This window comes from Caretta caretta, chromosome 6, assembly GCF_965140235.1.
Source record: "Caretta caretta isolate rCarCar2 chromosome 6, rCarCar1.hap1, whole genome shotgun sequence".
Lineage (NCBI taxonomy): Eukaryota > Metazoa > Chordata > Testudines > Cheloniidae > Caretta > Caretta caretta.
The window spans coordinates 36,752,967-36,780,842 of NC_134211.1; the positions used below are offsets into that span (position 1 = coordinate 36,752,967).

The window sequence follows — 27,876 nt, forward strand, 5'->3', positions numbered from 1 at the left end:
AAGCCCTTGGTCAGAACTTAATTCGCTGCTGTTGAATCTCTGCCTCATCTCTCTCCTGCACCCAGAGATTTGACTCAAGCTCAAAATATTCAACTTCTGAACTTAAACAGGCACAGAACATATTTGGACTTTGTTTCAGAACTTCTTCCATTTCCTAAGTTAGAAATGCAGAGAATTTTTCATGGGCCAATTCTTTTGGTCTTTTGAAAGAGCTGACGATTGAAGCCAAAATAGGTTATGAAAAAATTTAATACTTTTTTAATACTAGATAAAATTTTGTAAAATGATTGTGCTTTTGCTGCAATGGGGTGGGGCTTGTTTGAAAAATTGAGATGAGATTATTGAAAAACTGTCATCTCTGTGTAACTCTACTTACGTTAAAGCAAAAAAAAAAAAAACCCCGCAAAAACTTGTATTCGATGTTAATATAGCACTTTATCCCAACAAAATTTTGATCACCTTATAAATAGTCCGCCAGTATTACTGAAATGCCACTAGCTTAGGGGAAGAAGGCAACAGCACATAGTAATATAATAAAACTGGAAAGAATACCTTACTTATGTGAAATTTTATAGGTGAAATTTGTGTGTCCAGAAAGTCTCAGGCCAGATACAAGCTAAATTAAAGTTGGATTCATCCCTAGCCTTTCAGAAAGTGCCATGGAAATTTTAATGACAAGAAGCAATCAAGATGTTGGTTTCTTTGGTTGCCTTCCTTCTATACAAGACCCCGTTAACTAGCATAATGCCCATCCTTCCTTCCCCCTCCCCCCCCAATATCTGATTACCTGAGCACTGACTCAGAAGGGAGAATATTACCTGTTGACTTGCCAACATGAAGTCTTTGGAGACCTCCCACTGAAGTATTGACCAGGGCAGATCTTGCTCAGCTTGATGTGTTGATTGCCTGATGTTGATGGCTCTGCAGGTTTATACATGAATATCTTTTGATACTGGGTTAGACACTTTATGTGAGGGTCAAAGGTGCAGAAAGCAAGAGAGCCTAGCAATTATAGATTGTCATGTAAACATTTTTCACTCCCTTGTTTTTAGTTGAGAGATTTTATTTTAGGAAAATAAAGATGTTTTGTAATTTGACTAGGGTGCATGCCATGTAAGCAGAGGAATGTTTTTTAGATGGTACACAGGGATAGAACTAGAAACAGTGGCATGAAATTAGTGAAAACTAGACTGAGTATTAAGAAACTTCCATATTATGGTTTCTTAGACTGTGGAACAGTCTTACAAAGAAAGTGGTGCAAGCCATTACTAGGGACACCTAAAAATGGACTGGACAAAATGTGGGGGAAAATGTTATAAGTCTGCATTGGTAGGGGGATGTGAATAGAGGACCACATGGGACTTTTCACCTCAATTTATGATTCTCTGACATGCTTACTCTTACTCATCTTCATTTGTTTATTTTCTTTAACAGAGATGCTGTTCAGTTAAATGTGATTGCCACACAACAGCTTGTCATCTTGGCCCAGCGAATGAAGAATTTGGAGGTGTTCATGCATGTTTCAACAGCATACGCTTATTGCAATCGAAAGCACATTGAAGAAATCATATATCCACCCCCTGTTGACCCCAAGAAACTGATAGGTTCTTTAGAGTATGTTTTGAATCTTTATAGCTTTTCTTGACTAATCCACACCCACTTGCTGTACTCTTCTCCAGTACTATTACACATTGATAAAAGGCTTTGAAAAGCGTAATATAAAAAAACTACACACATGGGTGATGCAATTTTCTCCATTTTACAGATGAGGAAACTAAGGTATAGGAAGGTCGTGACTTATTTTAGGTCACTTACTCAAGAATAAGGATAAATGTCTACTCTGTTTTTCCATACAGAGTACTACCTTATTGAAGCCAAATGATAAATACTCAATATATCAAACTAAACCTATAATTAGATGCCAAAAGTTAAAAACCCCCTCAAGCACTGGCAACCCTATAAAACTTCCTCAAGCAACTCTAATAAAAAGATAGTGTCTATTATTTAGCAATTCAATATGAAGTTAAATGTTTATACTGTAGCATATAAAAATAAAATATAGCAAAACTTAAAGTTCAAACCAAACAAATCTTTGTTTTCCTAAAGTATTCTAAAGTTGCATGGTTTTAAACTTCAGTTTCCGATTCACTGAAGCATAATCTCTTTAAAAGAAACTGAAGAGTAATGGTTTTATTTTTTTGTTTGAAATAGGAGTAGTTAAGAAAAAAATCAAATTTGGACTCAAGAATTGAACCTGGATTCAAAACACTGCATTACAGTAAGAATAGTCTGTAGAGGAAAACTTTTTGTTTGCAGGCTGCCTGGCCATGAATGGTGGTGGTGATGGCCAATGGAGACTGCAAAAGAAGGGTAACCTCTTGATCCTTGCATTAGAACCTCTTGATGTCAGAAATAACCAGAACTAAACTTGCTGTTTTTCTGACTCCTCTGAGGGGATATCTCCAGAGCAGACAGACAGAGCCCCCTTCCAACTGTGGAAAATACAGTACACTTCCTGCCCAACAAACTTCAATGAATAAAACAAAACTATATGAAGGGTAAATTCCCTCTGACTAAGATGTGTGGTATAGTTGTGGCAAATACAGTAATGTTTGAGTCCTAGCATCAAGTGGGAAAAGCAATAAACAAGCCAGAATTAGCTGCCCATCTTTGTAAGATGCACAAAAGATCTCATTTGGCCAACTGTAACTAGTACTAGGTTCTGGTGGGTTAATCTTCTGATGCTGCTGCAGAGGATAAGCAAAAAGCATGAGTGAGTTGGAATAAAAAGTAAGTTTTAGTAGCCTTCATTTCAGTAGGGAAGAAAAGAATCTGATTCTAGTAAAGAGAATAAAGAATACCCGTGGATAGTAATTAAAGGGACATCAGTGTAATAAATTTCACAATGGTGTAATTTTTGCAGTAATTAACCTCGGATTACTGTAACAAATATTGAAGATAAATGTGAGGTTTTTCTTGACCATTTTCACTGTTTACTTCTACAATAAATGTAGGTCCAAAAAGACTTCAAGTTGATATCTTTCCTCAAAGTAATTTCAAGTACTATAACTGCCCTTGATTCCCCTAACAATTTTTGTGGCAATTTTTCTCATTAAGGTGACTGTCCAAATTTATCTCTGGTTAGGTTTTAATTAATTGGATCTCAACTTGATCTCTTAAATGTAAGGTGGTGGATGATTCTGGGCAGAATATGAGCCTTTCAAAAAGGCTGTCTTTGTTATGGCAGAGGTAATAGAAATAAATACTATAGTGTAGGAAGAAACTTTTTTCACAGGAAGGCATTTGCAATTTTTCTTATTTTGGAGCATCAAGAAACACTTGTAGAAATTCTCAGATTTTTTTTATTAATCTGAAGGCATGGATTAACTGTGCTGGGAATACTTCATAGACAAAGAAAGTTAGGGGTTGGGTAGTCTGTTTAGCACATGATTGAAAGGCCATTGGATCAGAGTTCAGACAAGCATGCACTTAAATAAAGAAATAAGACACTGCTTTCTACTGCAGCTTTGCTGGATTTTGTCCAAGTAACTAGAAGCCTGGGTAATGAAAGATTGTGAATCCTTTGTGAAGTAAGTTGATAGCATGCATTATTGGGCTAATCTGAAGCTACAGATAAAAGTACTATTTATTAATCCAATAATTTAAGGACAGACAGGATATGGATAACTGAGTTATCCATAACTCAGTTATGGTGGGTGGTGGCTGGTGGGAATCTAGCATGTAACTAATTTAAAGTGTGAAAAACTTGGCAAAACTAAAAGCTGGTTGAGGTGGGGGAAAGACTCTTTTTTTTTTTTTTTTTTGGATAACTGATAAGAAGGGTCTTGTGTAAAGCAACATATGTTGTGGCATCACAAGTGGTTGCATAATTAGTATTAACAACAGTTGTCAAGATGTTGTATAAATCTTTTTTCCTTAAGACCCAAACTATGGATCTTTAATGTTCCGGTAGAATAGGTAAGACCTCAGTGTTAAGTTATCATGGAAAAGTCCTCTGTAAAACACATTTTAATGATACTCCATTATCTATCTTAAAGAATTAAGGCCTGAATTGAATTTGATGTAGTTTATTTAATAAACAATTTAAAAATGTTTGTGCATTTTAATTTAATTTCACTTTCTATCCAAATGGAGTTTGGCACAAGTCAGGAGTTTATTTAAAGAAATTGAGTAACTAGAAAATGGTGAATGATGCATTTCTTAATATAATAAAATAAAGTAAAAATTAAGCCGGCTAAATATGCTAGCCTATATAATTGCTTAAAACGTGCAGTTAAATATAGTGTGTCCTCCTCGTATTTGAAAAGAAACAATTTTTTTTTAAAGACGATAGTTAATTGCAAATACCATTTTAATGGTTACCAACCGGGAGACTAAACTTTCTTTTAGGGTAAATAACTAAAAATTCAAATGCAAAACCAGATTAAAATCAATTTAAATCAAGGTTTTCTACTTCCTGATTTAAATCATAATTAAAATTGGTGACTTACATCACTTTAGTTTTAAATTTTTTCACCCTGTGTAGAAATGCATATCAAAATGAATACTGTGTGCATTTGGTACATGTTCTAATAAATAACTTTCTTCATTTTTAATGTTAGTGTTAGGTAATCCTGCTGCCATGTGTCACTCTGTATAAAGGGGAGTTATTCCAATGTTCCTCAGACTGGTACTCAGAAGTTTAGAGATAAGTACCTCTCAGCATGACAGCTATTTAAGTGTGGAAGTAATTCAGCATCCTCTTGATGTTTTAGATATTGGGACTATGTAAATAAAAACTTTGTGTGAAATACAATAGAAATGTATGTTACAATGAAGTGTGTTACATTCCACCAACTGCCACAACCCCTGGTTTTGTTGGAACCTAACAACTTGATGATACTAAGCCAGCACAAGTGTCCCACAATCTCTGGCCTTTTTTGATGTGTGACTCTTCTGGAAAATATCTGGAATACTCACATCAACCATATGGATTAGATCAGATTACCATTTGGGCTTTATAGCACATTCATATGTGATCCTCAGATAATGTTAGAACACAATCAACAGGAACTATAGATAGGTATGTCAGAGAATAATTTATTCCTTTCTTTGTTTGGCACCCAGAACAAGATACTTAGTTAACAGCACACTTATAAATCTATAACTAGTTATGGGAGTTATATATTGGTTGAAAATGGATCATGTTTTTCAGAAATGCAGATCCAGAAACCAATTCCTTTACTGATTACTTTGGTATTGTTGGAAGAGGACGACTCGGTGTAACTTCTGCTGGTCTGCTTCTGCATATAAACACTATCTGAAAACTTGGCTAATTGTCTGCAGAATTCAGCTGAAGGACAAACACTTGGGGATGTGGAGAAAAGCACTGGGGGGCATTGAAAAAGAGAAAAGGATATGGGGTCATTTGACTGACAGTGCAACATGCTCTCCTGTGCATGCACACTGCAAATGTGCTCTAGTGGGTGTGGGTGGCTGCTTGAATCTACAGCAGGTGCTAATGTAGGTACAGGAGTAGTTCATGTAAATTGGGCTGCAAGTGAAGGCAGCAACCAGGGAACCTGCAGCACTCAGTGACTACAAGAACACAACAGCCTCACTGAGGCAGTCCTGGTTCAAACAGTGTGTGGCCTACTAGTGAGTGGGAAACAGAAGTGGGGCCACAAAACAACATAGGAAACGTATAAAGGTTGGGTCTTTAAAAAAACAAAAAACCTAAATAGGTGCTAAACAAATAAGGTGGACAGAAAATGGACCAAAAAACATTGGCAGCCATTGTTCTGTGACATGGTGCCTAGAAACATCCATCCAAAACATCTGTAAGCAGGGGATGGGGCTGTGAACTACCTGTTATCAAGCCTGTGCTACCATAATTTCCCTTAGAAGTGTTACTTGTGGTTTTCTCTCCAGGTCCCTCCCATGAAGGAAGGGTGGTTTTACATTTTTGCAGGATGCTGTTAAAAGTGCAAGAATCTTCAGGACTAGGTTAAGTTTAAAAAACAGGAGGCATTCGGATGAAGTAAAGGGTTAGAAAATAAGGATGAAATTCACCTGAAGTGTGTGCAGCTCTCATTAAATATATTGAGGGTTTGCATGTGTATGTGGCAAGGCAGAATTTGGGCTCAAGTGTGGCAGGATTGCTACCTTTTCAGTGCTCTCTGCAAAGACAAGAGCTGGAGAGGACTGCGATATGAAAGCATGGGAAGGACTCTTTATGGGCTAAACTAAGTTGTAGTCACTATAACTTTCTGACCCGCACCTTGAAAAACATGTAAAATGCTTCAAATTAGGTTCCCTTTAGATTGTTTTACTTTTTTTAACCCTCTGTAGATCCAGGCCAACCTACCAAAGTGTGAATTACATACACCCTTGCACATCATATCTGGATTTGGTTCACTAAATGTAAGGGGACCTAAATTGTAACTAATACTAAGGAGCCAGAAGAGAAGGGTAAAGCAAGAGGAGTGTGTACAGACAAGGCCTTAAACACCTATTTTCCTAATGTAAAGAGAGTGTTCAATTTTTTAAGTGCTGTTTAAAATGTGTTGTGGCTTTTTTTATACAGTGGTCCCTTCTCTGGCTCAAAATCTATGAAAAACCTGGTATAAACAGTTTAATACCTTTTTAAAAACATGTTAGCTGGTTATGGTCTCCCCTGGTTTTTCCAATACTAGCTGATTTTTAAAGGCGTTAAAACTTGTTTTTAATAGATACTAATGTATGCAGCAAGTCTAGACAAGGTGTAAGAAGTGGTCTCTTTCAGTTTTCACCTTCTAGATGTTTAGTATGTAACTTACACCATTTTAGGCTCCCTTGTAAGGTGATCTAAGTAGGTGTAAGCAAGCTGTCAGCCTGATCTACACGCACACAATTTCACTGGTTTAAATAAAGGTGTGACTTCTTAAAATTTTTACTTTTAAAAAAAAATTGATTTAAGTTAAACTGCTAATACTTCTGTGTGCAGACAAGCCTTCATTACACACCACCTAACGTGACTTTTCCCAGTTTGACCCTATACCTATAGGAGGGTTTTTCACCTTGCTCACTGTTAGTTTTTCCAAATATGTTTAACATCATCTTGGAAAAGCCAAGAAAATTGGGAAATGACTTAACATATATAGCTGGCATGTAGCACAAAATGTAAATGAGAAAGGGGGTAGGCAGAAAAATAAGTGGCAATATAAAATCTTGAAGATGGCAGTCTCATCATTAGCCATAACTAATGGACCAAGTCCTCTAATAGTGTATCAAATATGCACTCTACTCCCCTTACTACTACTTTTAAATATGGTATGAATTAAAGCACTACAGAAAAATGGGGGAGAGTGAATTGTGAATTGATACGTATTAAAAAGTATGTTTTGCTTTTAGTTTAAACCAAATTTTCAAGCAGTTCTGGGGTTTTACTGGATATTACTTTATTTTGGCCTATCAATCTTTGTGTTGCAATTGAATTATAAACTTCTGGAAATGTGGTGGTATGCAGTACATTCAGTTGTGGGTTTTTTTGTGCAGTGATCGGTTGCTTTTGAGAAGTCTTTTATTGATCTGAGTTCAATTTGTATCCATTTTCTTCTCTTTATAGTGCCATTTAATAAAAATTCCTGTAAATTCTTCCTCCTTCAAAAATAATCCTTCAGATTTTTAGCTCAATTCATAAAATAAACTTTAATTTCTAGAGCACATTGCTATGTTTCTAAACATAATGGGGTTGGTCTGTAAATGAAAACTTTAACCAGAATAACTAAATAACTTACACCAGTGCAAGCCCTTATTTTTAGATACACTTGCAGGTTTAAATTATGCTTGTACCCATGTTGCTTTGGGATAAGTGATTTTTTAAAAAAAATCAAAGTGTAGTGGGTTTTAAATCAATTTAGCTTTATTGGTGCAAGATTTCTAATATATACCAGCCCTTAGTCTCCTGAAATTGACATCAAACTCTTCTTTCAGTACAGTTCTTCCACACTTTACTTACCTCCAGTCTGAGAGAGCTGTTTATTAAACAGAGTGAGCATTAAGGGCTAAGTACTGGTATTGTTCAACTCTGTTAATTTTTGCTTCTAATGAGATCAGGCTTTGGCTTCTTAATAAAGGAAACTGTTTCTCATAAGTGAAATCTGAGGGAGTTGTACAGATTGCAGAACTGAGCTTGGTGTAAATTATCTGCAGAACGTTACTATTGTACAACCTACATATAGGTGCTTGCATACCAGTGTCAAAGGTTCTGATTTATCTGAGGACTGATTTTTCTGAAGTGCTACACTTGTTAGCTTTAGTGGAAATTGGTGCTAAGCATTTCTGAAAATCAGGCTATTTGGTTTTAAAATTCATTGATGATCTGGTATTGGTCACTAGGGCTGTTACAGAGCTTTGAAGTGGTAGTATTTAATTACTTCCAAAGCTTTGCCTAATACAACTTGTAAAACTTACCAATAAACACTACAGCAGAATTCCTTGCCTTACTGTGTTTATGCCATTCTTCGTCTACATTGCTTCTGGTGGAACTATACAGCTTCAATTTCTTATGATTGTTGCTTTGAAATTAATGAGGCAGTCATAAGCATTTTTCTTGATAAGCTTGTTTTTAATTTCTCTGCTTTCTTTCAGACTTATGTACTCCTTTAAGTGAATTGTACAGTAATTAAGTCTTTGTTGTTTTGATTCTTTAGGTGGATGGATGATGGTCTAGTGAAGGACATTACTCCAAAACTGATAGGAGACAGGCCCAATACTTACACATATACAAAAGCCTTAGCAGAATATGTTGTGCAGCAGGAAGGTGCAAAATTAAATATAGCCATTATACGGCCGTCAATTGTTGGTGCCAGCTGGAAGGAGCCTTTCCCTGTAAGTCTTTTTTAGCCTCCCATTCAATATTCTACAATCCAGATGTTTCTGGACCTGTAACCTATGCATGCATCCTTGATAGCCTATATTGCTAGGGATCTAGTTCAGAAGTCCATAGAAATCAGAGTTGAAACTTAGTCACTTGTGGATAGCAAACTGAGTTATAAACCTGCCTCATATGGTTGACAGCTTTTTTGTGTAGTTTTTGTGTAAGAAAGCCTTAGATTTAAAGGATAAATTACTCTTACTTCTGGATTTGTATGGGCCTATCAAGTGATTTAAGAAGTATTTTTGTTAAAACACAGGAAGAGTATGTTTAGTTAGAGCTACTGGAGTGAATATAATGCTCTCCTAAAGTGATATTTTTCACTAATACATGTATATTTTACACACTTAACTGTTCATCCAAAACTTTTAGGAAACTAAATGGTGTAGCCTTGAGGAAAGTAGTTTTGACTTCAGTGACCTTCTGTGTATCTATAAAAAACTACAGTTTCTCTCATCAGTTAGTTCCTATGTCTTCTAAGAGACTAAAACATGCAAGACTAAAACCTGGATTTTTTATTTTTTTTCTTTGCCACATTTGTGCTTCCTGATCCTGGAGATGCTTTTATGGACCCATTTCCTCTTCAACTCGCAACGGAAACTGGAGATTAACAGGGCACAGAGATGCCCTGGGGCACCCCCTGTTTGTAGCCCCCCTACATGACAGCCATAGGAAAGGGAGTGTTTTAGGGGTTGCTTTAGCAGCTGAATGCTATCTGAAGTTTCTCCCAATCTGGGATAGTCCTCTTTTGACTAATTTTGGGGCAGTTTTCCTAAACAGGAGCAAATCTGTGTCAAGATGAGTTGCTTTACAGATCACCAAAATCAGAGTTGTCCTTCCTTTTGGTACTGAATGTAGGCATTAAAAATTGAGAGAAAATGGCGGGAAATCTAATAAGGGACAGCAAAATTGTTTATCTACTTCTCAGTCCCACCATTTATTTGGTAAGAAATGAATACACAGGAGCTCATTTTGAGGAGCTAGTTAAATTGTGTGGCTCTTCTGCTGGAGTTGTAGTAGCTGTTAATTCAATGCTCTCTCACAGGTAGGCAAACTGAAAGCACCTTTTATATTTGAAACAAAAGTAGGAGTGGGGAAGTAAAATGTTGTCTCCTTAAATTGTAACAGTATATTTTTGTCAAATGCGAACTATATGTTAGACTCAGTAAACTTCTACTGAAATTGCTTTTGGTTTTTTTTTTACACAATAGGGATGGATTGATAACTTTAATGGGCCAAGTGGTCTTTTTATTGCGGTAAGTAAACATTTTAATACAACTGTCTTTGAAAGGAAACACATTACTTGAAATGTTTTATTGGTGTGTCTTCTGTTTTTGTTATTTAAGGCAGGAAAAGGAATTCTTCGAACAATGAGAGCCTCCAACAGTGCAGTTGCAGATCTGGTTCCAGTAGATGTAGTTGTCAACACAACACTGGCTGCAGCTTGGTATTCTGGAGTTAATAGGTATAGCAGGTGACAATGCAGTTCATTTTTAATTAGCCCCAAAAGTGGTTGTTCGATGTTTCTATAAAGCTAACCATCTATTTAACTGTTAGTCTATAGTTTGCTTTTCCCACACTATTATGGAATTTAGTATTCATCATATTAGCCCATCAGGCAAATGGCCAGTGTCTGATAATGTGTTTAGTCAGTTGTGCAATACTGGCAAATGAGGGGGAAATTCCTTCCTGATCCTTATGGTTGTCAGTTTAAATGATAAAATATAGAGTTGAAGCTTAAATATTTGTTTCGTGAGAGAGGGAGGAATTATTACTACAGCTGTTGGGAAGAAAAATGCTTGAAGTATGGAGATAAAATTAAGGTAGTTAGATTGGTCCCCAACTTTATCCAAACTCCAGAATTCAGGGGACAAGAGTGATTTGGATAAATGGTTCTGGTTTGGGCTATTGTGTACCAAATTTTAATTTATTTTTAATTATATGTGATGCTTTTTTCAGACCAAGAAACATCATGGTGTACAATTGCACAACAGGTGGCACCAATCCTTTCCACTGGGGTGAAGTTGGTATGCTGTGTTCTTGCTATACATGTTCTCTGTAAACTTTAATAGAAAATTTTTTATTGAATAATAAAAGGTCCAAAATATGGCCACTAGATAATGTGTATTTCTATAAAGCCCTTGTATCAACTTTAGTAACTTCTCCATAAGGACTTGAGAGCACTGATTTTAAAATGTTAGGATTTTTATAATCAGAAATTCAGCTGTCATACCTCTCAACTTTGCAATGTGTGCCATCACTTTTTAATTTTATCCTCTGTTCCCTGTTTCTTCCCCCTCCATTCACTGTTATTTTTCTGGTAGTCGCTCTTCCCAGTCCCCCCTTAACCTAAAATGTGGGAGTCCTACAGCTTTCCTAATAGTTCCCACAACCTAATCTGCCTGCAGTTCATGGGTAGAGCGAGTAAAGCACTGATCACAGGGAGCAGTAGAGATTCTGTGATGTTGACACGATATTCACTGCTGGGTTTAGTGGCAGTTATGCTAAACGCATCTAGAACTTCTTGTTCTGTGTTTGTACAGTGCCTACCACAGTGGGTTCCTGGTCCATGACTCATAAGCACTACGGTAACACAAGTAACAAATAATAGAACAATAGCCCAAAAGTGAGATCGATTTTGTACAGAGCAGCACGCTTGAGAGGTATGATGGCAACTTTGCGTTAGAGTAGTCAGATTGATTTAGTTGTTGTTTTTACCTTTAAGTAGTTACATGAGGTATCAAATACAGAAAAATAATCCTTAAATTTGGCCACCTATTTTCAACTCTTAAGCTATTTTGAATTAGTCTAATCTGTTTCTAATGTTAAAATATTGCAGACATATGATGTTACATATGAAAATGTAAGATTTCTAACATTTTAATGCATATGTTCTCTTATCTTTGATCAGAAGTTTTAATAGGTTTGGAATATGTTTATTCCAAATATTTATATATTTCATTTCACAGACTGCCCTGTAGCTAGTTTAAAAGTAGTTCTAAGGATTTTCTTTGTACTAGGTTTTTTCTTATTTATGCAGTTACTTACACACACACACACACACACACAGATGAAACTGAGTGTGCATATATAAATAAAAACATTTCAACCATTTAATCTTGCAAGCAAATTGGTTGGCGAACTACTGGTTTATACTTAAATCACAACTTACTTTGTGGTAAGAACACATTGTCTCCAAGAAACCAATGTGAAACATATGGGAGATGTTTAGAAAGCTGCAGTAAATGTGCATGTAACTACTTAAGGGCCCAGTCCTGCATGTCTTTCACAGTTAAAGTTCTGTTGACCTCAGTGAGTGTTGGATGTGCAAGAAATGCAGAATAAAACCCTAAAACAAGTTTTTTCTTTAAATGTTTAAGAAGTGAATCATATGGTAAAATGTCTTTTTGAAATGCAGATCAAATGTTTAGAAATGCCTATGATCTGATTAAAAGGAAAGTTAAAATAATTTGTATTATAACAGTTGAGGATTAGGATTATTGCTAAATATATAGCATGCAAAGCTATTTATTTACAACCAGAAGATTGAATAGTTTTTTTCTTAAGTAGGAAAGAGGAACAGAAAGAGAGAAGCTACAGTGACATACAGTATTAAAAACAAACAATAGAGTTGTGGGTATATGAAGTACCTCTTGTGACAAAGAGTGGCAGTCCAATAGCAATTCAAGTTGAACAGTTCCATAATTTTCTCTTAGCTAATGGGGGTGTCAGATGTTAGGAAAGTTTTGTATTTGAAATAACATTAATAAAAGTAAGTACTGTACTGTAATGTACTTTGAAAACCATTACATTTTACATGGTTATTATCAAACCTATTACACAACTTTTCTTCCTCAGAATACCATGTAATTTCCACTTTCAAGAGGAATCCTCTCGAACAGGCCTTCAGACGGCCCAATGTAAATCTAACCTCCAATCACCTTTTATATCATTACTGGATTGCTGTAAGCCATAAGGCCCCAGCATTCCTGTATGATATCTACCTCAGGATTACTGGAAGAAGCCCAAGGTAATGGTGGCTAGCTCTGTCTTACCTGTTCCTCTGATGTTTAAACAAACACATGTTTACATGAAAATGCATATTAATATTGAATTATTTTCCAGATTTTGCTTGCTTATTAAGGTTGAGTCATCTCTCTAAATAAGAGGAGATCCTTGAATTCAAGACTTTTTCACCCCCTACCAGTAATGAGAATGCATTGTTTGTGTATTTTTATTTTGTTCTGGGATCTGAATAATCATTGTGATGTCAGGATAACTTGAATTCAAGACCTAACTACAGGCTGTCTCGGAATAATAAATATTCAAAATATTTTGATCCTTATTTTTCCTACAGAGTATTACCTAAATTTGAGTTTCAAGATGAATCCTTTAGAACAAGCACTAAGGCGCCCCAATGTTAATATCCGTTCCAACCCCCTTTTGCATCAGTATTGGACTGCGGTCAGCCATATACTACCTGCATTATTGCACGATGTTGTTCTCAGGTTGACAGGTCAGAAACCGTGGTAAGGAGGACAGTGCTAAAAGGTGGTGGAGATGATAATCGCATGAGCTTTACCTTAGATCTACTAATATAAGCAATAGCAATCAACTGGCTGGGTGTTCCGAGGGGATTAATGACTGTCTGGAAAGAGTTGACTTTGAGCTGTGCCTCAGGTTGGTAATGCTAGTCAGTCACTAAGCCCTAAGAAATGTCCTGCTCTGAGGTCGTTATTGCTATTATAAGCTGAATGTGGAGAAAAGAAATTCCTCAAACATGCCACACAATTTTTATATTTTTGTTGTGGATGATGCAGTTTTGTTTCCTATATGCAGGACTTTTCCAGTTAATTAATTACTTGTATTATCTCAACATTCCATTCAGTTTATAATATTTAATTTCTTTATCGGGCTAACTTTTTTGAAGTGGGAAAATGGTATAATTTTTAGCTAAATAATAAAACTAAATTACACAGAGTGAGGTCTAAGTACTACTTCCTTTCCATTGTTCCAAACTTCAAAAGCAGTACAATCCTCTAGACTTCTCTGCTGCATTTATATGGTAAGCCTGTTTTTGGAAATAATTATTTTCCAACTACCTTGCCATCATAGTGCAGAGTTGAAATAGCGTATATAATAAATGACAGTCATTCACTATCCCAGAATCTAGGTCTTATTACGGGGAAAAACAGATTTGTCATCAGTACATAAAAAAAAAAAAACTCTTAATGGGCCAGTAGGAATATTTTAAGATTTATTTAACATGTGCCAGATCTGCTTGACCTTTAAATTGTCTCAATAAAAGGTATCGGCAAAAGGTGAAGAGAACACTCCCGTTTGCACATATCAACATGCAATGACATTTCTTAGATTGTAATATGTTCAGGGCACGAACCATCTCTTTTTTTTTTTTTTTTTTTGCTTGTACAAAGCATAACACAGTGGGGCTCTAGCCTCCTACGTGCTACCAGAAGACATAATAATTTCTTATAGTAATTAATGATGTATACATTTAATAACTTTCCACTCCATCTGGCTAGCCTTTGGCTTCCATTACTAGATGACACAAGTTAGAGTAGCCCAGAGTCTTCCAAACATGGTGAAATCTGTACAGTGAAATGTGTACAGTGAAACTGACATCAATATTGTTCTCCCTGTAAATACTTCCCAATAGTGTGTTGTTTGTCATTGTCCTTTGCGTGCTATTTCTCTGCTGTGTCTTGGAGTATTAACACACTTAAAATGATTTTCAGAAGTGTGTGTTCAACTGCGGTATCTAATATGGAAATAATGACATACGGTAAATGAGAAATCCACTATAACTTTTATTCCACAATGCTTTCTCATGTAATTGATGTATGATACTGCCAAAGGAGAAGGGAAATCTTAACAGAAGTAGAAGAACTTTTTTGAGGTTACTTCTACAGTTCAGACAAGTTGTATGAAATTCCCTATAGACTGTTCATCAAAGTAACAGGAGGAGCTGTGTGTTCACAGAATTCTTTCCAAATTCTTAGTCTTGCTTTACATGATCAAATCATGTTTTCTGACGTGCTTCATTTACATTTTTATTCTTGAGGTGTCTTTTTTTGTTTATCCGAATTTCTGCACTTGGGGGAAACGTTAGAAAAATTAAAAGAAGCAATTTAAAACTCTTAGGTTAACCTAGGTTACAGTGTCCTACAAAAACTTCAGGAAGAAGTAGGGATGGGGGGTTTAATACTTGCAAACAGTATTACTGTAGGGCTTGTATCTATAGGTCTATAAAATCATGACTGGTTTGAGAAAGTAAATAAGTGTTTACTCCACATAATACAAGAACTAGGGGTCACCAAATGAAATTAATAGGCAGCAGGTTTAAAACAAACAAAAGGAAGTATTTTTTCCACACAACACACAGTGAACCTGTGGAACTCCTTGTCAGAGGATGTTGTGAAGGCCAAGACTGACAGGGTTCAAAAAAGAACTAGATAAGTTAATGGAGGATAGGTCCATCAATGGCTATTAGCCAGGATGGGCAAGGATGGTGTCCCTAGCCTTTGTTTGTCTGAAGCTGGGAATGGGCAATAGGGGATGGATCACTTGATTACCTGTTCTTGATTACCTGGCATTGGCCACTGTTGGAAAACAGGATACTGGGCTTGATGGACTGATCCAATATGGCTGTTCTTATGTTCTTCTTTTCTTTTAGAAATTGATGTGAGACTGATCTGATTTTTATAATTATACGAATGCTGTGCTTTTTGATAAATGGTATAATAATAGTCCTTGGCAGTGCTATTGGCAGCACATCCTTAGCTCAAATGGGCTATGTGTGAAGAAATCTGACCACTTGTATTTAAACCCAACCCTGAACAATGCTTTGCACTTACCTTACTTGTATGTTTGTACAGTGCACAATAATGCCCTGTCCTCTAGGCATTACTGCCTTACAAATAATAATTCAGCACCTTTTATCTGAGGATTTCAAACTTACACTTAGAAACACTAATTCATTAAAGCATCTCAGGACCCCTGTGGAAAGATGGAAGATATGCAGTCATGAATTTAGAGATCTATCCAAAAGCTGTTTGAAGTAGTTGTGATAAAAAAATGAACTGATAAATGTGTAGCCAGGGGTAAAAATATTATTTTATGTGATCTTATTTCAAATCCAGGTTATCTAGAGTAGAGATTATTTCAACTTGCCTGTAAAACACCCCGCACGTTGTTGATTTATTATAAACCATGAGTGAATGAAGGGTACATTTACTCAGAAAATGGAAGTGTATTTTTCTATTGGGCATGAAAACTTTCCCTTTCAAGCCTGATGCATCTGTGAAGACTGCAAAGTTGTTGGAAAGATGTGTAGGATTTCAGCTGATGCATAAATGTTGTACACTTGTATTGGAATTTTTAGCCATATGGACATAATTTAAGAAGACATTTAAAAGCTTACTGGATGCTTTAAGAAAACAATTTTAAAGAAACTAATGCTATGATTATTCAGGTCTGTCCTCAGTCACCTCCAGGTCTGTTCTCTTGGTGTCATCTTCCTAACTGAACCTTAAAACATGCTGTCAAATGGCACAACAGTTAGCATTACAGCTAATGTTACAAGAGTCCTGGTGAAATCATTATTGTATACCAACTGGTTTAAAGGAGAGAGCACAATATCTATGACCTGGAAGGTTGTAAGATGTATTCCAACTCCTCCACTGTAGCTGGCCTTACTGCTTTGCATTTAAAACTCTGTTATCGCATGTCCCTGGTACTTGTCTCCTTTGGTTTTTGTGTGTTTGTGTCTGTGTTTGTTTTTTAAAAGGTATTTTGTGATGCTCAAGCCTTCGTGTGACCAGAGTATTGAATCCCAATCTCCCTCCGCATGCTTTTGACCTAAAGTGATGTCTTAGCTGTCTACCTTTTGACATCCATCCCATCTGTGCATGCATACACATTCTGTATTGTATAAAAGCCACTAAGAGGGAATTATTGCCACTTCTAGCATCCACAACTTATCTTATCTTCACTGGAGTTCCAGTGAAGTATAGCATATTTAGCTTGTACACAATCCCAATTTCTTAAATAGCATAAAACATAGCATATTGCCCAGCTGCACCATTCCCTACTACTCAGATACTGAGCACCCATGAAGGAAAGAAGAGACAGATATATGCAGTGCTGGAATGTGCCATGTATCTGCCTTTCCTTTGTATGAGGTTTCTATGGGTTCCTTTGATGCAACTCTTTGTGTACTTAGGCATGAATATATGCCCCTCTATATGACTACCTTCCACAGCACACTAAAACCTTACAGATATGTTCTCCAGTCATGATCATAACATTCCAGGTGTTTGATGAACTACATAGCGGTGTTTGTGGCCAAGGACCTACCAGCATTCTGCTTAATGAAACCCATAGAAGCAGTGAATTAAGTATCTAGAAGAAAAGCAGCCAGATAATGGCTTTAAAAAATTGCTTGAGATTATTCTGTTTGGGGGATATAAATGTTTATTTTATTACAAATTCTCTCCTGCACTTTCATTCCATGCCTTATATGAAGAAACTGCAAAAATTATGTCCTATTTAAGGTGGCAGATTTTTCTCAGTAACTCATTCTGTATGTAGAATACATGTGCAAACACCCACAGAGTTAAGAGCAATAGCAATAAAAGATTATCGAAAGGCTTATACATCAGCAGAGCTGTGAGTTAATGAAGGCACCAGCTCTTATTTTTCAATAGAACTATTTGTAACGTGGAGGCGTTTTCTAGAAATGTTTTTTTTGCAAAACTTTAATAAAGCAAGGGAGCTTTGAATGAAAGTTGTACTTTTGATGACGTACATATTTGAATTGCTTAGTTAACTGTTTTAAAATCCTTGTTCATATTTAATATATTCTCTCTTTTTTCTTTTACTTAATTTTATGCTCATGAAAGTGTGGGATGAGTAGCACTGGCTAACCACTACAAATTATTGGCACATTCTCTGTGTGCCTCATTAACCATGGCTGGCATTTAGTTCTTTAAGATAAAGAAATATATTGAAAACCTCTGATCATTTTATGGTTGCTGGGAGAAAGTGTGATGCAGTATTATCTGATCATATTGTTCTATTGCCTTATTTGTATGTGTTTATTTACATATGTCTAACAATTGTCTTTGCAACAATCTAAAATATGTATTTTAAAGAAAACTTCAGGTTAATGTCTTCACAGTGGAACTGATGCTCTTTGAGTCTCCTCAGAATTCCCACTTGGGGGTGGGGGATGGTACCCCCTGAAGTTGAATTACATTCTCTACCAAAGCCTTGTCCATTGGAGCTGCACTAGTGCACTAGTGGTGATGTCATCTGCTGACATCTTATTGTACATAAGGAAGGGTATTCCCTATCTACCTCAGTTCCTTCTCTTCTGCAACAAGGCGCATTAGGAACCTTGCTACCTCTGCTTAACAGATATTAACTCCCTGTTTAGTTTATCTTAAACTAAAATTAGATGGTCTCTTGTCAGAAGAAAGAAGAGCCCTTTCCCATTTGCAGTTGTGGAATGCTCAGAGCAGCCTAAGGCATTAAGCCAAGTTCTGCTTGCTCATTCATTCACTGAGAATCAGACATCGTACACTATTTGATTGGTTTGGGCGAGGCCACTCCCTTTGACAATGAGCCAGAAGAGGAACTTTATCAGGATCTCCACACCACACCACCTCGTCTGAATAACTGTGAGTTCCTCCAGCTGGGGGAATTCCCTGTGGGGTGCCTTAGGGAGCCCTAAGAGTTGAGTGTGATATGGCTTGTCAGACTGTCTCACCGTACAAACATGGCATCAGCATGGTCTCTGTACCTGGTCCCAATGACTATGCTTCCACCACCACAACTTTCACTTCTACTGGCAGTGGCACCTGTGCAACCAGTAGCTTCACCTTGAACTCCAGCCTCGCTGATAAATCCACCAGTTCCAGTACCTGCTTAGTTATCCTTACTGGAATTGCCACTTCAGCTTCAGACAGGATGATGACAATGACTTCCCTATTAATGGGACATCAGCAGATGAAAACACTTGCCCTTCAATGGTTTCCCCACCAGTTCCACAAGCCACTGAGCAGGACGTGCTGAGGTTCCTGTGCAAAACCTGGATTACCTGTTTGATATCTTTCAGCCAAAACTTAAGGGTGGATTTTTTTCTCGCTATCTGAAAGTGCCTACTCAGTTCAGGTAGATAGCTTGCTGACACCCTTCTCGTTGCCAGTAGTCTCCTGCAGAGACTACAGATGTATCCAGTTCCAATGGAGGATTTTTCCTTTTTCTCCTAGCACTTCATTCCGAGGGCATGAAAAAAAATCAGAGCACAAAGATCTTAGCTCCTGTAGACAAGGAAGTTCATGATTTTCCCACAAGTGGGAATGCACAGAGGTCCTTGAGGAAAGTTACTGACGAGTAACTGTTCTTTAAATCTCTTCTGTGCATTCATGCTTCTTGCCCACATTCCCTCCTGTCTCAGAATTCTCTTCACATTTTGGGGCTCCATGGTCCAGGAGAAAGAACTGAGGGTGGGGGTAAGGGTAGGGGGGTAATGGCTGAACTCCCTTATACATTGATGTTGGCCATTGACCTCATTAAAGGGTGCGTTCACACAGTTCAATGGAGTTTGCTTTGGTTGAGATTCCCTGACTCAACATCAAGGAGCGCCATATCCCACCTACAAGTATGAATGCTCAGAGGCAACTCTCAAAGAAGAGTTATCTGTAAGTGACCTTTGTTGCTCACTGTGAATGATCATTCAACTTTCTGAAGCAAATGTTATGGTCCAAAAGCAGTTTCATATTGGTGGTGGGTTTTGTTTCTTGTTCCTCTCCATCCCCTTGTTTACACTGATCAGTGTATTCAGTTATAAGGACCGGACTGGAAATGATTTATTTGGAGTCTGAAAAAGCAGGAAAGAAATGGGTCCTTTTGTGGGCTAGTAAGGTAAAGGATGTTGGGTTGTACAAGTGTCATTTGGAACCATATATAACTTGACTGACTAGCCTTGGCATTACAATACCAAGCAGAATTCGCCGTCCTGGCAAGATGGAGAACTTGCTTATTATGCACACTTCCATTCTGGGGAAAACTCACTGTTTCATGGATCCATGTTCAGATGTTCTGGTCAACAAGGAATTTGCCCAGATTGATTCTTATAATTGAATCCCACTGTACTCCTAATGTTATATTTTACAGAGTGGCTTAAGTTGGGCAATAAAGGATGATGGAATATTTCTGCATATTTGGGGCGATATTCTCCGGAGTGGCTGCTTTGCACTGCTCTGTAGGCATTGCCACCTAGGAAGGGATCGCCCCTCTGCAAGGGGGATGCTCCATGCCATAGAGACCTTGAACCACTCCCTATCCTGTGGCCAACAAAGTGGAGACAAAGAATGGCAGCAGGGCCAGGCCATCCATTTGCTATGTCGATCCTCTGCTACTTGAGGCTATTTCTAGCCATAGTAGGGCTGCTCTAACTTGAGCCAGTTCCCCTGAACTCGAACTACCAGTAGATTTAGGGAAGTGCAAATATGATCTTTTATACCTTCTTTGCATACACATTCCTTCTCTTCTCTCTTCTCTTCCCCTTCTAGCCCCCCATCAGCCACACCATAGAATTTGGCTGTAAATACTTTCCATCAAGTTAAATTATTATGCATAAGAATAGATATTTTTATTATGAATAATAAGTCTTTTCAACCTGTTAGTGTTTTAGAATTTCAAGAAAAGCTAGTAGGAAGATGCTCTTCTAATATCTGTCGTCTTTTGTTATATTTCTTTTCTAAATACTTTGAAAGGTAGAACCATTAGAACACTATTTTAGGTTGCTGAAGCAAAATTTCGGATTGCAACAGCTGGCAAAGATTGGCTCTCCGGTACGTTTTAAAATAAAAATATAAAATGTGCAGGAATATTCTATTTATCTGTTAAAGGTAGTCATGCTTGGTGTGCTGGGTGATTCGGGAGTTGCTGTGTTGGTATTAATGCATTGTGTTATGGGGAAATTGAGATTGGTGGTTTGGATGGCATGGGTATGTTGGTTTTGGACATGTTTTTTTGCTATTGTAACCTGTAAATCCCTTTCCTTGGGCAATAGGATGATGAAAACTATAACCCGTCTTCACAAGGCCATGATGTTAATAGAATACTTTACAAGTAATTCTTGGATTTGGAACACTGAGAATGTCAATATGCTAATGAACCAACTAAGCCCTGAAGACAAAAAGGCAAGTAGTCTTTGTGTAACTTGCCTCCTATCAGTCATTTAAGGATTTAAAAGAACTGAATCTATTTACTTAAGACTGGGTAATGGAAGTTTAATTAAAATAAGTAATGTTTCTTTGTGATCCAGTTGGACCACCTATTAAAAAAAAAAAATCAAACTGGTAGCTTCACTATAACTGTCTAAGATTTTTGTGTACACCATGAATAAGGTAAGTGTGTGTGTGTGCTTTCAAAGACCATTTCACCTATCAGATTTTTTGCCCCTGGTGTGGTAAGGTGTAATATGGATAAAGCAGTTTTTAAAATATTAGGCAGCAGGCATAACTTCATAATTTTTTTTTAAAATAACGATGTCCTTTTCATATGAGGGGGGAGAAGCTATGCTTACTGAAACAATGTATGAAAATGGCTTTCCCCCATTTTGATAGTAAAAAATGGCTCCATACTGTGATCTGTGAGAGTAGGACAATGCGTGATTATTGTGATGCTGGCAGACCAGGTACCAGTCTTTGCCCAAGCTTGAGGCCTCAGCTGAAGACTGACAAATTCACGATGAAAAACAACGTAGTTCCCCTATGTGTTAGCATAGTTAAGATGAGTACGGGATTTATAACTGTGTTTTGTATTTAGACTTCATGAAATGCTTGTAGGAAGCTGCATGTATTAATCTCACTTATCTCTGTAGTCCATGGTATAAAGTTATATTGCATGTTTGCATTGTAAACCTATGTAATTGTGTAGCTCACCAAACAGTAGAAGCAGCATTGATTAAGGTAAAATGCTCATCCTGTAGACAGGATGGCCCTTTGAAGGCAAATGATACATTGTGGAGCATTAAAGAACAGAGACTTTGACTGACTGCATTCCTAACTCCCTCCAGGAAGGAGAGGTCTGCACATGAACTTGTCCATAAGCTTTTATTTGCGGGTGAGGGCACATAAAAATTCCTGATAAGGAGCAACTGGATTTTTATGCTCTCTGGACTCTGGGAGTGGCAAAGATTCCTAAACATAAGCAAGAGATCCCCTGCTTCTTGGCATCAGTTAGCCCTAAAAGACATTCAGTGCTGACAGATTGCTACAACTCTCAAGCTTTTGGAACCATAGACTGTAACTCATTTGTGTATATATGTTTGTCTGCTTTAACTTGTAAATAACGCTCTCATTTTTTTTCCAAGTTAACAAATCCATAGTTAGTTTTACTGTAGGATTGGCTACAAGTATTGTCTTTGGTGTGGGGTCTGAGATACAAATTGACCCGGGGTAAATGACTGGTCTGTTGGGACTGGAAGACCCCTGAATCTTTTGTGATCTGTGGTGTATTGCAACCAACTGTCACTAAGTCCAGTATGTCTGGGTGGCAAGATAGACTGGAATGCCCAAGGCGACTGTCTGTGACTCCATGATAAGTTCTTTAGGAGGTCACATTTGTTACTGGGTTGGTGAATTCTCATTATAGAACATACCACCAATTTGGGGTGTCTGCCCTGCTTTTTAATACTCCACCCTGAGGTTGGCATGCATAATCATGAATCACTCCAGACAGTGTGACAATTGGTGTAGTGTTTGCAGGATTCACATGCCTCAGGTCATTTGGGCTTTTAGATCATAACGCCAGCGCTGTTAAAAGTTTAAATTTAATATTGAGAGTTTTTAAGAGTTAAAGATTAGTCACAGTGAGTGAATCTCAGTCATATCATAGTCTTGACACAAAAGGCCTTGGAAAGTTATGTAAAAATAGGGGAATAGCCCATTAAAGCCTCAGATTAGGAACTGAGAGCTTGGCTCATAAGCTTTGACCGGGGTCCAAGGGCCCTGCTTCCCCAGACGCTGCAGGGGAACAGGCCCAATTGCAGTACCTGGCAGCCCAGGAAGTAACACGAGCAAGAGAGAATGATGGCAGAGCTGCTGATCAGGGATACCAGAGAAGCCGAGGAGGCTGAGGAGAGATCACACTGAAGACACATGGAACATGGCAGCAGTCAAAGCCAACAAACAGATTGAAGAGAGCCTACCGGAGACTCATGGAACAACAAGAGAGCTCACACATTGCAACTGAAAATACTGGTGCATTCTCAGCCAATGAATAGCTTCCCCCTCCTCCCCTCCGGCACCAGGGAGTAGGAGAGAATCTGCCTGACTTACAAAGAGATGGACTGTGTGGAAGAGTTCCTGTCTACCTTTTGAGAGATGTTATGGTATCCACAAGATCAGAGGATAAGTGAATGCCTGTTCTCTTGACCAGATTAATCAGGAAAGCCAGAGAAGTTTTTAATGATATGGAGGAGGGTGATGCTAAGATGTATAAGAAAATCTTTTGAAAAGGTTTGATTACATCTGATTCTTGTCAGTTGAAATATAGAAATATTAAGATGTTTGACAATATCACTTGTTGAATATCTGCATAAAATGTGTAAATTTTACAAGAAAATGGATAATGGGGGCAGAGACTGAAGGCGATTATGAAAAACTCTTTGAACTGATGGCCCAGAAGCAATTGTTATGGGCGGTTATACGTGAGGTGAAGGCAGCCATCTGTGACAAAAAGCCTTGCACGGTTTTGGAGGCTGCAGAAATTGCTGATGAATATGTTCAATCAAGGGCTCATGGGGGGTGAAAATACCAGGGGAAGGGAAATTCTCCTGTCCCCCATGTTAAGAGGGAGAAGGGGTGTGGGAATAAACTTATCCCCAATTTTGATTTTAAAAAAAGACCAAAGGGAGCCCAAGTTTTAAATCCCCTTACCCTAAGGGAAGGTCGGTAGTCTATCATTTTGGGGCTCCCAGACATGTAAAATCAAATAGCCCAAAATGTAAGGTCACCCTACAATCCACACCCACAACCCCCACTGTGAGTGCCACTATCATTGGCCTATATAAATGACTTGGCTCAATACATGCCTGTTCAGTCTAGTCCAAACAAATAAAAAAATTAAATCTGAGTCTAAAAACTGTTTTCTAACATGGATTAAATAAGTGATGTGGGTGAATGCCTCAGCTGAGCTTTAATATAGTTTTCAGACAAAAATAAATCCACAACCACATTATTTAGGGAAAACCATCCTGAAATCTGCTAGCAACAATAATATTTAAAGTACAGTCTTGCTTCTAGGGATGGGGCCTGGAAAAAGATCAGGCGTCACTCTTCTATTACAATCCCAGTCTTTTTCCAAAACAAGAAAATGTCTGAGAAGCAGCTCAGAGCAATCTTTGAGACAGCAGACATATGCTTGTTTACTCATTTCGTACAAAGTACATAAATCCAGGAACAAAGAGAACAAGCTCCATGTTTATCAGTCCTTGGTTGGTCTCTTTCAAGGGCTGTATTATATAGCAGTAATAAGGCTCTTGAACCAAAATTCGGAAAGTGCAGTTAAAACTAAATAACTTTAATTGCCACGTGTCTCTTCTGACACGGTTTCTTTGTTTAGTATGTGTCTGGGCCTTTTTGTTCTCACTAATGTGATTACATACACTCAGACTGCAGCAGAAGAAACAACCAGTTTCCATGTTTGTTCTCTAAGTTATGTCATAACCTAACTCAGTCTTCAGCACTGATGGAAAAAGTTATGCAAAGTTTCTTGTCTTCTTCCAGAGCTACCAAGTGGTTTTCAGATAGTGTGAAAGATGTTGCTAAAGCAGAAATATATGGTTTTTACCCGTAGAATGTCTTCTACAGCAAGGATACATTTGTGGAGTACATGTATCTTAAGTACGTGATGTAGCACTTTGTAAACTTGGTAAGATTCACTCTGAAAAAGCACCTCTAAGCCGGAGAGGCGATAAAAGTAATTATAATAATTTGCACTTTTTATATTGAGTTTATCTGAGGAACTCCAAACATTTTTATTAAATGGTATCTAAACCTCATTTACCATCAACAGAAGTAGAATTATTTTATACTGGTTGGTGCTGAGCACCTACAACTCACCTTGGGCTGGTCTTCACTAGATGATTTCATAATGTTTGGTATTATAAAGAGTTGAGTTCGCAGACAGGATGCTGAAAACTATTTATCCTGGTCAGTTGTGGCCAGCATTGTGGATGCTAATACAGTTCTTCACTAGAAGACCATCACATTTGAACAAGAATCTTATAGGTTCATATCCATAGTACCTAGGCATCAGCACAACTAATATATGTACCTAGATGGAAGCACTTTCATTGGTCAAAAATGTTTTATTTTGGTTTGGAGGCTTTGAACTGATGATTTCCTCCCCCATTTCTTTTTTCAACTAAAAATCGAGCTCTCGGTTCTTCTATTCCCTCCTCCCACCCATGCTCATTCTGGATGAAGGTGCACTAGAGCGTGTGCATGCAATCATAAATGAATGGTGAGGTGCAAAACCTGAAAGTTAATGAAAACAATTAGTAAAGAGCAAGATAAACATGCAGTGGGTAAAGCAATGTAAAATAAAAACAGTATTAAATTAACATTGATGTTATATAAAATATCCTGTGAATAATTGAGTGACACTAAATGAAAGTAACCTAGAAAAAGCAAATGATACAGACTAATGTTCCCAAAACCTATTTTAAAAGTTAAAATCATCCCAAAAGTCGGGGTAAAGTGTCTGTCTGAAATAACGAGCAAAACCTAGTGCAGCTACTTCTCTTCCATTAAACTAGAGATGTTGTGGTGTTCTGATTTTAAGTTTGAAGGCTGTGCAGATTTTAATGGGAGAGTGGACACACTGCACTTTATACTTTTCGATCAAACAGAACAGCCAGTTGGTATCTGTGTTTTCAAACTTAATCCCAGATCATCTTCCTTAAATGAGCAATTCTGGGTTGCTGGTCTCTTGTTCTGACCTTCAGGGGAATAAGAATATACTTTGGACTGCTGCAAAGCCACCAAATAGCCTTTGCCCTACAGAGAGGTGTCCTAAAATTGAAGAATGTGCACAAAGTAATTGTTGAACAATTTGAAAGTTAAATAATGGAATTTCTTTCTTGATGTGAAATGAAAATAGGATTTAAAATGTTTTAAGATATTAAACTTGAATTTTGAGTGCTTTCGAGCATAATTCATATTGGCACTAGAAAGTTTTATTTCTAGATTGTTTGACAGTATATTTGCATTTTTATATGCATGTCTTGAAATGTATGTTAATCTTCTCTATATTTTGAATATTTGAGTTAAGATAAATTGCTGGAGGAAGGAGGAGAAAAGAGGAGACTGTCTCCTCAGTTGTAGTGAGTTTATTTTTCCTGATATTTTCCAGTGATCCAAGTGAACTGTGAAGCTGCTTATTTTGTGAATTGGCAGCATGGATGCTCAGGAGTTAGCACAGGGGTGGGCAAATTGTTGGCCCGAGGGCCACATCAGGGTGTGAAACTGTATGGAGGGCTGGGTAGGGAAGGCTGTGCATCCCCAAACAGCCTGGCCCCTGCGCCCTATCCGTTCCTTCCCACTTCCTGCCCCCTGACTGCCCCCCTCAGAACCTCTGACCCATCCGAACCCCTGCCCCTAACCGCCCCCCAGGATGCCACCCCTATCTAACCCTCCCCCGCTCCCTGACTGCCCCCCCCCGGGACCCCCTGCCCCTTATACAACTCCCTGGCCCCGGCACCCTTACCATCCCGCTCAGAGTAGCATGTCTGGGAGCTGCGCCGCCTGGCTGAGCCAGACACACTGCCACGCTGCCCTGCAGGAGCGCACAGGCCCGCTGCCCAGAGCGCTGCCGGTGTGGCTGTGGGAGAGGGGGGAAAACAGGGGAGGGGCCGGGGGTTAGCCTCCCCGGCAGGGAGCTCAGAGGCCAGGCAGGACAGTTCTGTGGGCTGGATGTTGCCCGCAGGCCATAGTTTGCCCACCTCTGAGTTAGCATAAGTAATATCAACTTTATGAATCTGGATAAATTATCAAGGACACTTTTTTTTCCAGTTTACAGAACTGTTTACTTGATTTTTGCCCTTGTCATGACCTCACTAGTTCTGTTATCGGAAATCTGTAGTATTTGTAAATAAAAACCTCTAGAAAATTGTAGTGTGTTATAAGACTTGCCATGACTGCCATCACAGACTGTTCTGATTTTAGGGAATCCAGAAATCCACACTGAAAAATTAAGTTCCTAAAGCTACCACAGTGATGAAGAAACTCTCTTAGGTGGTAACCACATAGAATACATACAGAATGTAAAGTCCTAAAAGTCAAGTATGTTTTAAAAGAACGGCACAGGTGACATAGAAAATGGCTGAAGGACTAAAATAACAAAATCTTAGACCGTTCAGTCTATTGCGGCATTAAATAATACTAAAGAATAACGTAAATGCCATCAATTTGAATACATACACTGAATACATAGCAAACCATAGTATAAATGCCTAGGCCTCTTTAGATGGTTTGTCTACACTCGGGCTTACAGTGGTGTAGATGTGCAGGGTCTTAGAGCCCAGGCTGCAGCCTGAACGCCTGCATCACAATTAAACAACCCTTTAGCCTGGGCCCAAGTCAGCTGGCATGGGCCAGCCATGGGTTTTTATTTGCAATACAGACATACCCACCAACTCTGTAAGGCAAAGCAACATACTTCTAAGAAATTTTCCAGATGGGGAAAATGAGTCAGTCATTAGCTATCTCACTGAAGGTCACACATTAAGCCTGTGGTGAGGCCAGAAAAGAAAATCTAGATCTTTGGACTTTGGGGTGTGTTTTTCTTTTCTTTTCTTTTTTCTTTTTTTTTTTTTGTGAAAGCACAGGACACTTATTTCCTTGTAATTATTCTGTGATGGA

The 27,876-nt window shown here is 38.0% G+C and overlaps 1 protein-coding gene across 3 annotated transcripts in view; it reads left to right on the forward strand.

Moving 5' to 3' along the window:
- FAR1 (fatty acyl-CoA reductase 1) overlaps nucleotides 1-27,876 on the forward strand; it is a 76,494-nt gene that overhangs the window by 42,646 nt on the left and 5,972 nt on the right. For 2 of the 3 annotated variants that reach the window (XM_048852939.2, XM_048852940.2), the window contains 7 exons: nucleotides 1,435-1,614; nucleotides 8,694-8,871; nucleotides 10,129-10,173; nucleotides 10,264-10,391; nucleotides 10,877-10,944; nucleotides 12,776-12,947; nucleotides 21,018-21,147. In XM_048852939.2, coding sequence (XP_048708896.1) covers nucleotides 1,435-1,614; nucleotides 8,694-8,871; nucleotides 10,129-10,173; nucleotides 10,264-10,391; nucleotides 10,877-10,944; nucleotides 12,776-12,947; nucleotides 21,018-21,147 — 901 coding nt within the window. The remainder of the gene's footprint in view (nucleotides 1-1,434; nucleotides 1,615-8,693; nucleotides 8,872-10,128; nucleotides 10,174-10,263; nucleotides 10,392-10,876; nucleotides 10,945-12,775; nucleotides 12,948-21,017; nucleotides 21,148-27,876) is intronic. The other variant, XM_048852941.2, reaches the window with a different exon arrangement.